Below are 13,800 nucleotides of genomic sequence, written 5' to 3' on the forward strand. Positions count from 1 at the left end.
GTTGATATAGATTCTCGCTAAAAATAGCATAATTTTTCATATTGCTTTATTTTTGATTATATATACTTTTAAAGCAATCAACGCTTAATAGATGGCTGGCAATTACCACAGCAAGAAATCTGGAGAATTCATAAAAAAAAATATATATTTTTTGAAAAACCTTTATTATCGATGATAACGAGCCGAGTGGCGTTTAATTATCTTTGTTTACGAGCTTTTCAAACAGTTAACGTCTAACTACTTATATTAAAATAAAGATTTACGTTTTCGGTTTACAGTAGAAAAGAGAGTTTGCGGAAAATGAGATTTCGTAAGATTTGGATTTGGTTGAAAGGTCTTTAGCGTAATTCGATGCACGAAAATCAAAGCTTTACCATAACTCAAGGAAGTCAAGCGATATAAGCTATATCAAGGTCTGTCTTGAGATTATATCATTTCGTCGCTGTCTCACGCAACATGAGCACGTGTACAGCATTCTTACACAAGTAAACGCACCATCTAAAATATAGCTGTAATCCCGCGAAAGCGTAAAAGCTCTAGTATTACGGATTCGCATTAAATTCCAAAGATAAAAGCTCTTGACGCTTAAATTCCCGTAATAGACTATCCTTGAATGAAGCGAAAGCTCCGACTCGAATAAAATCGTAAGTTTGTGATTAATAGAGCTTATCATTTTCAATGATTCGTTATAGCTTCGGACGGGAGTAGTCAAAATTGTTTAAACTAATAACCGGGATGTAGAGCTTGATCGATTTGAAACAAAATAGCAAAAAGTTGCGGGATGATTAAAGCGTAATTGAAATGGATGATTAAAAAAACTTTTTAATGCTTTATAAAGCTGGAGTAAATAAGGTAGAGTTTGATTGGTAATGGATCTGCGGTTCGCTTGTGGTGGAGTTGCGCTAAATTAAAGTGTATCATATATCACTTAATCATGGAGCAAGATCTTATGGTTTACTACGCTCTCCATAGAAATGCATCATACACGCTTACACGTACTTATGCGTATAACAGTTAAAATTCAGTTTCAATCCCTGGCTGTGCCTTGCGAAATGGCTCGCTGCTCGGCTAGGAGTCGCTTTATGCCATATAATAAACTTATAAATCCATAAATCAGCAACACCGTGCCATGTGATTTAATGGCGGTTTTTGAACGGCCTGCACCCTAGCACGCAAAATGTAAATATATTGGTGCCAACATACGCGTACAGTTTGAATTACTAAATAATTTTACAGATCGAAGTGCGTTTTGGTACTAAAACGGAATTACAAAGATACGTGAAATTTACGAGCCAAGTTGAATTTTCTAGTACAATATGTTAAGTTCTCGAGTTCTTGGAGAAAAGTGACTCTAATTCGAGCCATGATTCGTATATGTCTATCATGCAGAGAGAGAGAGAGAGGGAGAGAGAGAGAGCCCTTCCTATTCATATTAACGTCAATTGCAAACTGTAAGTGGACCCCTTCATGACATTTTGAAGCTAACGACACATGGCATGTGTCTATCTTTTTTAAAAGACTTAACTAAAAATACATCGAATCTTCTTCCCGCCGACCTACATATTTAGTTACGTTCCACAAAATCTCATTCGAAAAATTGATTTACTAGCATTTCAGTTTTTATCCATATAGTACATCCGTACAATTTTATGAAATGCCACGTTTCTTTCCTCGTTTCTTCCATTTCTACCATTATTTTATAAATGTTCAATCGATTTAACCGAAGTAGCTTCGTACAATTGCGATGAATAAAAGATCTCTACATACGAGTTATTTAATTTTAACTTTGATTGCCCACTGTTCAACAATGGCAATTGATAAAAATTTCTAATTCGAACAAGCAGACTTTTCTGAAGTTTAGCATTGAAACAAATATGGTATATACGCGATAATTTGACTTCTTTTAATTGAATTTCGAATTAATGAAATTTTTAATTCTTCGCATTAAAATATAAATGTGGCTTAATAAATTTATATGTGAGTAAAAAAAGAATAATATTGTTAAAGATCAAGTGAAACACTGATTGTTAACGTTTATTTAATTTTCAAATATAAAGTGTATTACGGAGATAGAGTGGATTAGCTCGCTCAATCAGATCTATCTAAGCCAATCGAAGCAAATAGGTTGGAGCAAATACACTTAGGATCACAATTTACACGTTCAATTTCGTTGTGGATTATCTTTTACTTTACTACTATTTAATCCCAACAATTTATTCCTGTCGTTTTAAAAGACGCCAAAGATTGAATATACCCTCAACGAATAAATTAATGAATCTGTTATCCCATAGGACTGGTGAAAAGTTTGAAAGTTCCAAAAAGCAGTATATGTCGTTATACTTAGCATATAATGGTAAAGGATTCTTTAATAATGAGAAAACTTAGCAGTATCGCTGGAGCGCTGATTAGAAATTTTCTTGATAAACCAATGACGATGGAATAAAATGCAGGTGAGATTGATAAGGACAGCCAAGGACGGGTTGGCGACACGAGGAACGTTAAGTTTATCGGAGACTCGTTTAACTTATTAGCTTTGAGAGTTTAAGTATCGCCTATGTCGTGCCAGCGCGACACGAGGGTGTGAGATGGATTAATTTCCCGATAGGAGCGGACTAATTGTAAATTACCCTGCCGGACTAAGGCAGAAGCGTCACGGTATGTTGTGTGGTCGTTGGCAACTCCTTCCACGAGCAGACATAATTAAAAATTCGATGTACTTGGCAGGCATATATTAGCCTGATTAGCTCCTAAATTTCTCAACCCTTAGCTTCATTCATCAGGCTTACCACCTAATGAATTAAATGCTGGACCGTTGATATCACTACTTGCTAATTTATGCAAACCGTTAATGCCTAAGAGTCGTGTGTCAACCATGCCAAACAAGTTAAACACAGCTATTGTAGGTACTTTGATCCCCTGCAGGAGAACTGCAAACGCGCTCTGTCAGCTTCTACGTAACGCGTTGGCAAAAAAGAACTAGCCAGACCAGTAACTTCGCTCAAAGCAAATTGAATCCTATGCGTATTTACGTAATTTATAGGGCGATCCTCCCTTTCGCGGAGATTTTGAAGCGCGAAACCCCCAAATGCTGGTTTAATACCGATTGTGCTAGCAAACACTGGAAGTGTGTCGACTGACAGTGGTTTCGTATTTGCGAATTAGGTGCAATCAAACGCGAAATCACCCTGGCAAATATCACCATGTTTGCCAATCATACAAATCGATCTACTAATTAATCACGCGTATGATTAGCGAAGACGACGCATGCAAGAACTGGCAAAGATTTCTATGGATTCCTATGTGGAGCCATTTTTTTCTCTCGAAATTATTTGTCTTCTCCGTTCCACGTGCTCGCGGATCTAAGGCCATAGGAATTTAATTAATATACAGTAACCTTCCAACAATTCCAATTAGACGAAAGTAATTCACGACGGTATAGAAGTACTACGAATTTATATTGTTATCAGATTTGTTGGAATGAATTCTCAGCTGTAAATTGAAGATCGAAGGGAAAATATACACGTGGATAATCCAGTTATAATTAAAATTGTTTCGAATTTTTTGCTTTAACCGTAACAAAGACACGCTCTTCTAATTACGAAGCAAAAGAGTTTAGCAAACAATATCGAATTGCGAGTTGACCCAATTACATTTGCTTTTGTAAATATTATTTTAACCCCTCGCTATTTCATTGCGAAACGCCATTCTTAGTTTTTGATTAAGCCGAGCTTTTTTATGCGGCTTACGCGTCATGCGGTTAATTGTTGGAACATAAGCTACGGCGCGCGAGGTGTGGCCCGCTGTTTCTCTTTCGACAAAATGAAATAATAACAGGAGTGAGAAAGAGAGAGAGAGAGAGAGAGAGAGAGAAGAGCGAACGGTTAAAAAGACTGGGGCAATTAAAAGAGAAAATATGCGTGTAAAACGTCAATCTCATGGTAGAATAATACATTGCATGGTGATAAAGCTCCATTTTCTTTTTTTTTTTTTAGTTATGTAAGCACTTTTCAAATAAAATTCATAATAGATTGGTCATCAATGAAGCATGCTCGGTGGTGCTTGAGAAAGTGAAATGTGTGTTAATCGAGGGTGTACGTGACAGCTTTTTGCGTATATATAGTTAATAAAGCCCTTGTGGTGGAACAATCAACTTTGCTTCCATTAACGAGATAGCTCTGCACGCTTGTCATTCATAGCGCTGCAAGCTTAGCTTGTGCTATAGTATACCGATGCTTTTGAATATAAACATCAACCGAATAGCAGTGAGCAATCCAAACTCTGCTTCGAAGGACTAAATTGGCCCTTGAATCACTCACAGAAGCTATCGATAACTTGTGTCTCACCGCGAATATATCTGCATCTCGATCTACTTCCCATTTAAAGAAACGATCCATCAATCACGCAGTACGCTCGATAACTTCCTAGGGAAAACATCTACATTGCTCTCTATTTTCGAGCATGAAAGCAGAATTAAAACCTGCGTTATTGGGAAAGGGAGTCAAGGAGACGCGAAGCAATTACACAAGCTTTTACCAGAGTCTCGGTTGTCGAGATGGCAGAAGCAACTTCAAACAGCCTCGACTGTTAATATAAACGTAGCAGAGTGGTGGTGGTGGTGATGGTAGTGCATCGGATTTTTTTCGCAAGGCAACGATGAAAATGGGGAAGAAAACTAATTGAATTATTGTGGGTGTCTGGATCGTAGGGAGAGAGAGAGAGAGAGAGAGAGAGAGAGAGACGGGAAAGTAATTAAACTATCTCGCGAAGCATGAAGGTTGAAGCTGGCTTTCGGAAGTATACGTAACGGTGCACGTAGGAACTTGTTAAATCATGCGAGCATGGGGCTAAGCAAGCAACTGCCACTTGTTTAATATCGTGCAGCTGAAGGCTCGTGGCAAGAGTACAGCACGCTTTCACCAAGTCAAGTGCATTTTGCCTTATCACTAGCATTCTTCGCTGACACCGACAATCTTGGCTAATAGTTAGCAGAGATTCCTTGGACTGGGGCCTGTGTGAGCGAAAATATAGCTGCGAGGTGTCTCGCTCAGTCGCATAAGCGAGATTTGCAACTGATTTGCGTAATAAGGTTTCGCAATTAGGGGGAAGGGAAATTTACGGCGTCTCGGGCATCGCGCGATAATTCGGTGCTAAGTCATTAGCCTCGACGATTACACCGCAAGCTGCGCCTAATAGCGCTTTCCTTCAGCTTCCCTCGCTTCCTCCAAATCCCCTCCCCCTAGACACGATCCGTGCGCGCTGCTACTCGAATTTCCCCCTTTAATCCTCCCCCCCCCCCCTCCCTCTCCTGTTTTTCTTTCTCTCGCGACACTAATACTTCAATTATTATCGCTATTACTTCAAGAATATACCGATTCTCTCGGTGGTATAACAGCTTTGATGCATCTGCCAGAATTATTTCGAAATGCATCACTGTGAAAACTTATGCAACAAGGAATGCCAAGTCGATTTAATGGAACTTTGATCTCTAGCTTGCTCGATCTAACGTGGGAAACTCGAGGATTCACGAGTACTAGTAGTATAGATCAATAATATTAAACTTTAATATCTGCGATTTGTAACGATGCTTTGCGTTTTACTACCTTGCGAGATAACGGTGGTTCAATCGCTTTTTCAGTGACTCGTTTCGGGCTTTTTTATGCGTGGTTGGTGCAGCTTGTGGATGCAACTGCCTTTATGAGGGTACTGCGTCAGTCGTGTGTTTTTTCTTGAGGGAGGGAAAAAAATTTGGAATAGAGTTGCTGTTCGATATCGAGCTAATTTTGGCTTAATTAGGTAATGCGTGGGAGCATAATTCTATCCCTACCTGTCTCACCACTAGCTTGACAAGCAACCATTTACCTTCGAGCTGATAGTAATTTAATATTAGCAAAATTCGAACTGTGTGTAGTAAAACGTTCTAAGCGATCCAGATTGTCTATATAGTTATGTTGATTGGTAAAACACTCCAGAGAATTCTACTTTTGTAACGTGGTAGCTAGACGCGAAAGGTTGAAGTTTATTGGAAAACTAACAAAATATAAGGGAAAATGTGATCGGTATAGATGTAATTAATTAGATATTACGAAGAATTCCCTAAATGCTCGAAGGTTGCTTTTCATTTGATTTTAAAAGAGTACAGAGAAGCGAGAGGGAGAATTATTTAGGGTAAATGCATTAATGCGAAAAATGAATATTTAACCTAGTTTTAACGGCACCATGTAAGTGGCGCTTGTAAATTCATATATGCAGATCTTTTGGCATGGTCCACGTGTCGTTGCCCAGATTTCGCTTTAACTCTCACCCCTAGCTTACTCACACCTTCAAACGTCGCTTCGCGCGCTCGTCTTCCACTTAATTCTTGTTTAACTTTGTCCTCCTCTTTTCCTCTATTTTTCTCTCGTTCCTCTAGTTACTACACGCTTTATGCAAGTTTTTCCATCAATATTCAAAACTACCCTTCACAATCCTTTTGCACGAAAGTGGCAAAGCTCAAACCAATTCTGCTGAAAAATTTCACACATCCACTATTCCTATATTTACTCAATATTTTCCACGTGAAGAATTAATTTGCAAGGACTCGTGGAGTATAATCCAGTAACATGGGGTTTTAAAGGGCCAATCGAACAGAAACGGTGTCAGTCCAAATTAACGATAAAAATTCGTGCAGCGCAAGCTGTGTGCGAAAAGTGATATCCAGCTATTAATACACAAGGTGTACAATGAGTATAAAAATCTTATCTGCTCTCTTCCGAAATGGCAGAAAAGCCGGGATTCTCGTCGCATTAGCGTTATTACCGGTGTGTCAGTGGCGTTCATATATCAATTGTTAGGGCGTATTTGTTGCTCTAATGGGCATGGCGTCGGCACAATAAATATCTGTCCCCGGTTACCAGCGACCCTAGTGGCAACCTACCACGTCTTGCTTCTCGTTTCGCCACGGAGAAATAATCGTCCAGGTGCAAACGAACATACCATCTCCAGCACGATCAACGAAATGTCCCGTCAGACGACTAAAGAACCTATTTCCAGCCGACCGACCGAGAAAGAGAGAGTAATTATTATCACGCGAAAGGATAAGGGGAGTTCGTTGGACTAACTTCCGCCTGTGATAATTTATACCTGCCACCGTTCGTGCTGCAAAAGAGGAGAAAAGCGAGGGGGTGAGAAGAGTTTTGCTAGAAAGATAGAGAGAAAGAGCTTTGGAGGACAATGCTGACTTTGCGCGTTTCCATTTCAACGTGCTTTACTCGCGAGCTGGCCTCTTGAAGATAACCGGCTGCAGCAGCCGCGATAATCATCGAAGATCGAGCTACAGCCGAGAAGTGCTCATAACGAATTAATGCTAAGCGATAAAAGCTCACCCTCCTTCCACCATTGACTCTCCCTCTCGAATTTCCTTCAACGACTCCTTCAACCTTTTCTTCCATTAAGAGATTCTTTTCCATCTTGTCCCATCTGTATCGACTGATTGCTCTTCCAACACTCGCAAAAATCTCCTTCGAAATTTTTCACGCCCCCACGCGCACCTCCCTCCCCTCGCACTGGCAATGTTTCGAAAAACCATTCTCCTCTCAATAAAGTGTACGGTATATGTTTCACGGGATACGTATACACTCATCGTCGATTCTCTGTGAAAGACTGTTAATAAAAAAATATCCTTTCCCGACCAATTTACCAATTTTTTTATTCCATTTATACCGAGCAATTGTCTCTTTGTAGACTTTGTGCTTCCTCGTCCATAACCACCGTTCGGTGACCTTGCCACATAAAAAGTCGAGAAAAAGTTTCTGTGCCGGAAACTTTTACCCAAGACACTTGAAAGATCGATTCACGTGATAAAGTATTGTTAGCTAAAGTCAATTATATTAAACTACGTATAACATACATTAGAGTCTAGCCCTTTCTTTTCTCAATTAAGCTCCAACCCTCGTCTTTGTCACATCAGCTATGCTTTTGACCATGACCATTAGTCATTACCATTAACGAGTTTTGAATAAAAGCGGAAGTCTCTCCGGCTCGTGGTAGCGGGACGAAAAGTCTGTTCGCAAATTGCACGAAGATAATTTTTCGCTATCCCTCTGCTCGGCTTTGGTAAGTGAGATTAATTAATGGTATCCGTCGAAGGTAACATTCGACTCTACTCTGTGGGTTTGATTGCAGGACCCGGTAAATTGATTGAGTTGTATAACTAGCTATCACCGTGTTTACATAAAAATTACCGTTCTCCCTAGATTACGAGTCGTAACGGTAGCATGCGCGGAAGAGTAACTGAAACTACAAGTGCGCTAAATGTTAGAAGCAAATTGCTGATGCAAGTTTGCGGAGCAAGCGCGCAAAGTCTGCAAAACTTTTTTGGCACTGCTTCCGTTGGACGAATTCCCGTTCCGCACTGCACGATTTTCCATGATTTTCGGAACATCCATACTTTGCATGATAATTCACCAAAATGTTCTGAAATACACACCGATGTGGGTATATACTTCCGAGAGAGCAAAAAGGGTAGTCAGCCCTCAAAGCTAATATAGCAGACTGATGGATAGATTTCTCAGCAAATAAAAGGCTCAAACATTAGTTACTACTTTGTTTCAGGAATCGTGCGTGCCTTTGGCAATTTTTCAGGACCCTGTGTCACGTGAATTGACCCAATAAGAAAAAAGCAAAAAATGGCCTAAACATTAAACGTATAAAGTTCGTGAGAATAGTAATATTTCTCCAAGTTTAATTCGCGAATCACTATATATATATATATATATATATATATATCGTAATTATCAAATGGAATAAATACACGTTGATTTTTCCAAAGTTAAACCATATAAAACCGTCGTAAAATTAGTTTCTCCAACTGCACTTGTTAGAACGCGTGACCTCACGATTTCAACTTTGAACAATTTTCCGTGTGGAGAATAAATAATGAGGTTGTTAAATTTGTATATGTGGTAGAAAAAAATTGATAGGATCGTGTGTTCATGGAAGGAGCGAGAAAAATTGAAGGGGAATGGTCGTGGTTGGTCGATTTACCTGCAGTGGCAAGATCGTTGAGCGCGGACGTCCATGTCGCGGTACAAACGACCGGGATCGCGAAGAAGATAAGCAGACGCATATTGCTACGTCGCCGACGCGGCTACGTCAACTGGCGGCCAGGCGGTTGGCGCGTTTCATCGTTGCTTGTTCCGCTTTGCCGCCAACGTAAAAGCAGCGCCTGCGTATTGGTTCCACCCCTTGGCAGTCATAGAATCGCCACCCCCTTCGATCTACCCCTCGTCACGGTGGTCCCCGTCAACACGGGATTCAAGAAGCACTGTTGTGCCGGGAAATCCCTCTTTACTTTCCAACCACACTGTTGTTAAAGTAGACCCAAGTGTATACAGGAATACCAGATAATAGTAGCAATTGCACTAAGTAACAAGCGACGGAGCACTATTCAGCGTTTTCCTATTCTCTCCCCTACGTACTGCAACAACTATTATCCCCCTAATTACATTTCTTCGTATATATCACTCATTCGGCATGCATATTCCTGTATTCATCATATTTTTCGTCCCCCGCTTATTTAACGAAATTCGACGCCGTAAATGATCAACATTATTTCAGCTTTGGTATATTTGATAGGACTGATTCATTCGATACACGTGGAACGGACGATTGATACCACCGCCAAATACCAATAGTCTTGATGGGACTTTAACAACTGCAGGATGATCTTGTTAACAAAAAGAGGATGTAACAAAGGCATCTGTATTAGAAATTCGAATGGTCTACTTATTTCGATGATTTTATAGTAGGTGTAATAATAAGGAATCTACAATGATAATTTATTGAAAGATGTGCATTTAGATTTGCAATTGGTTATTATAGACTGATAAGCTTTAGTGCCGATTGGCACTTATTATAGTTTTTTAAAAATTAATTGGAAGCTTTGTATTAATACGGAATCTTGTTATTTAAATTAATAGGTGTAAAAAGAAGGATTTTACTTTCAATCCGATATAACTTTATTGAACGCCTTCTCCCGTACCGTTTAATGTGCGCATTGAAGTGAATCCAATTTCTAGAGATATATAGAATAGCTGGTATCCTCTTTCGTACCTACGAAAATTTCAATTAACGCCATGATAGGCAGTACGATAAGAATCAACCAAATGTTCGCGTGATTCGTTACGAGCCTTTTTCGGTTTTCATAAGCTAACACGTAAACTTTTTGCCATCAAGTCCTTAATTCACTTTCATCCTCCTTAATTCAGACCTTTAATACAACAAATCTTAAAGCCAATATTGATTATATAACCAAAACTCATTTTATCGATAGTCTTCCCTGATTTCTCACCACTCGGTTGCTTTTACAGTATCAAATAATTTAGGGCTACTGCGTGTTATCAGTGTTTTTAAGGTTAATGGTTAAAGCTGACCAAATAAACATTTATTTGTAACAGAAAGCAAAGCAAAAATGAGTGATATGAATGCAATTCTATTATTATATATTACACAATTAATTTTTTAACCAATTCTTAATTAGAAAATGCTACAAACGAGGTAATAAATACAATTTAATTTAACGGATCAAATACTGACGAAAGTAACTATCACAGTGTTAATTAGATTTGGTTAAAATTTTTCTACCATTCAAGCCAAAATTGCTTTTAGGTCCCAGTGTAAATTGACCGGCGAGCAGTTTTATTATTGATATATTTTCCACTCCCTCTACCCATGTTTCGCCGAAATCGAAATAACAGTGAAGGAATCTGATTACAGTTTATTCCTGCGCCATTTGTCGATAGGTTATTAATCTTAATTTATCAATTTATATCATGAATAAAATACGTCTATCCTCGTAACATGAAACAGGTTATCGAGACGGCTGCATTGTTGCGGAAAACAATAATTTGTTTTCGCCGCTCCACATGTCATACTATGCATCGGTGCATCAACGAATTGCCTATTTTTTTTAACCATTTACAACATTTTCCATATACACCCATTGTACCATTTCATTTCAGTTCGGTCAACGCACATTTTAGCCCCAGTGAGAATAAGCTTTGAGAGAAACAAAAACTACACCGAATTTTATGCACTTGTTAAGAGAAACAAAAAAGTTGGCAAATTGCGAATCTTTCTAGCAGAGGTGGATACATGGCTAGTTGTGAAGAACAAAGGATATACGTATTCTATATTAACATGTATGCGTATAATAAATCAATAATGCAATCCGTTGAATGGCGAAAGCAATACTTATTTGTTTAAGTGAAAAACTAAACAAGTGAAAGAGGAGGATACCAAGACACCTCTAGGAAACAATACTTTATTATTAATGATAGCTTCCTGCTGTATTCTCGATGCAAGAGGTTGCGTGATAATTTCTGCTTACCATGGATGCAATTTGAAGCCCGCGTGCCGCTTGATGGAATCGCCCCTCCCGCTGTATACTATTATATACAATTGTTGTTCTCTGCTTATTATGCACATGCGATTCAACAAAGTAGCCATGTATAATAAGAACAAAGGGTCCGATGCATGAAGCTTCTTCTTTATATCCTGCTGCTGAATTATCTGCCACAACTAAACTTTTGAGCATTTTTAATTGCTAATTAAAGACAATTGATTATGGGTAACATGAGAGGTATTTAATTTACATGCAAATTATGCAAATGTATACCGTAACATACGAAATGGTGAAATAGATAAATTTCGCGTGTCAGTGATTTTATCTTAGTAGAAATTCTGCTATTGTACATTCTACGTGATCTTGGCACCATATTCCACGAGTCGTAAAACACGTTATGCCATCATTAATATTATCAAGCAGAATGCATTATTTTCTTTAAGTATCCAGAGTTTTCGCAAAAGATACCTATTGCCATTTCTGACGCTATTGTATTCTTCCTATTTTTAGAAGAACTTTTTAGATATCTCGTGAGCATCGTCTGTAAGTTTAACCCACATGACTTATTATCACGATATGAAACTATCCTTTTTATGAAGAAGGGTTCTCACAAGGCAGAATCTACTATAGGGATGGCATGACAAATGGAACTTTCCCTCGAACGTCAATGATATAAAATTTCAATGGGTGGGAACTCGTGAATAATCAGTCTACTACCTTATATAAGGTATTAGCTATAAAATTAGATTTACACTTGGTAAAAAGACATCATCTTCCACGGTCTACCATAAGTCGCGCACCAAAAACAGTCGATTCTGGATTCAATAAATGCTTACGTATTTTATTTATTATCCAAACTGTCAAGTACAAGCTGGATACCAGTTTCCAATAATACTTCGTCGAATGCACGATCACACAAGTGGCACAGGATGGACATGAGCAGACTCACCCATATAAATACGTGTCACTCACGAGTGTTTAACGCATATCATGCCAATATAGAAACGAACTACACCAATTAAGTCCTACGCATATGATGGTATTGGCATTCTCATTCGCATATTAAAAACAGCTCACGGGAGTCCTGACAGCCAGTGAAATTGACCCCAAAATAAGACGTCAGAATTGCAATCAAATACTATAGCAATTATTCATAAAGAAGATATTAAACAAAAATAAATAAACGATAAACCTTTAAGTTTGCAGAAGAGACGGAGTCATTTAAATGTGAGCAGTAAAAGCCAGATTGTTGATTAAACGTGAACTAATGAGTGAAATTATCCTGTAAATCCGAGGAGCAGCGATCAAACGGATTCTCGATGGGTAGAGAGGATCAGATATTCAAAGGAGTTGAGGAAGCAGCCTATTAAAAGTCATCCGGATGGACTTTTATACGAAATATAAGAGATACTGTAGGAGCAAAGGCATGTTAGTTCAACGATGTTATCGGTGTAACCCAGATCTCTCCTCTACTTTCACGAGGCAGCAGCGGTACACCAATCGAGGCGGGGCAGGCGCTTCAACGAAACATGGAAGGGGTGAGGCGAAGGGCGAGAGTCGGAGGGAGGGGAGGGTGGACAAAAGAGGGTGAAAAGGGGAATATTTTGGGGGCAGAGATTCGCGTGCAGGTCGGTGCAAGGTACACTGCAGTGAGTATAACCGGATGTTCAGACGGATACACGCGCCAGTAGTCGAGGCCGCAGAGATCGACGCCGAAAGCCGAGGATCGATTTCAATTTAGCGCCCATTTGAGCGTGCACGTTCGCAGCTAACGAGCTTTCGAAAGTCGTAGATAGCCGACAAGTTGCTCGGTAGGCCCTGCAACGCCGAGCAACTTGAAGCTAAACATACACGTGTACCGTCTACTCTATATAAAGTGTACTACTGTGTTGTGTACCGTGTCTGACCCTACACACAACTACCCAACGCCTGCCTGCTTATACTACTTTCTTCGCTCATCCTCCTCCAACTTCCTCCCTCTTTCGCTTCTTATACACAGCGCTGTACATACACGCCACGTACTCTTTACTCCAGCATTGTTAATGTCCGAATGAATAAGAACTGCCCTTTAAGCCTGCCTGCCCAGCTGTTTTACTGTTTTTCCCGTGCTACCTCGCCAGATTGCCGAAAGGAACGAATTTACGTTCGACGCTACGAGATTCCACCCACACACGACTCTCGTTCTCTCTTCGAGTATCACGATCCCCCGAGGAATCGATCGATCAGCATGCGAGGATTCACACGCGTCAAAAACTACTTTCCCGATAACGCCGCAAATTCTTTAAGGCTTTTAAACGACTGGACGTTTAACCCGATATACGAACAAAGAATAGGAAGTTGAAAATGGGAGAAGGAAAGCGTGCATCTGTTTTATCAATTCGTTGCTCCTCATTCGCATGCCTATTGCAATTTCCCCTGGA

General features: G+C 39.5%; 1 protein-coding gene across 4 annotated transcripts in view; it reads right to left on the reverse strand.

Moving 5' to 3' along the window:
• The window catches only part of LOC136778543 (lachesin-like), a 72,474-nt gene extending 63,362 nt beyond the window's left edge, over positions 1-9,112 (reverse strand). For all 4 annotated transcript variants that reach the window (XM_066735495.1, XM_066735494.1, XM_066735493.1 and 1 more), the window contains exon 1: positions 9,022-9,112. In XM_066735495.1, the coding sequence (XP_066591592.1) occupies positions 9,022-9,103 (82 nt within the window). In that variant the 5' untranslated portion in view covers positions 9,104-9,112. The remainder of the gene's footprint in view (positions 1-9,021) is intronic.
• Positions 9,113-13,800: the final 4,688 nt, after the last annotated feature.

Source organism: Prorops nasuta, unplaced genomic scaffold, assembly GCF_024137725.1.
Source record: "Prorops nasuta isolate Cenicafe-Biocafe unplaced genomic scaffold, Cenicafe_Pnas_1.2 PNAS00014, whole genome shotgun sequence".
In the NCBI taxonomy this organism is placed as follows: Eukaryota; Metazoa; Arthropoda; class Insecta; order Hymenoptera; family Bethylidae; genus Prorops; species Prorops nasuta.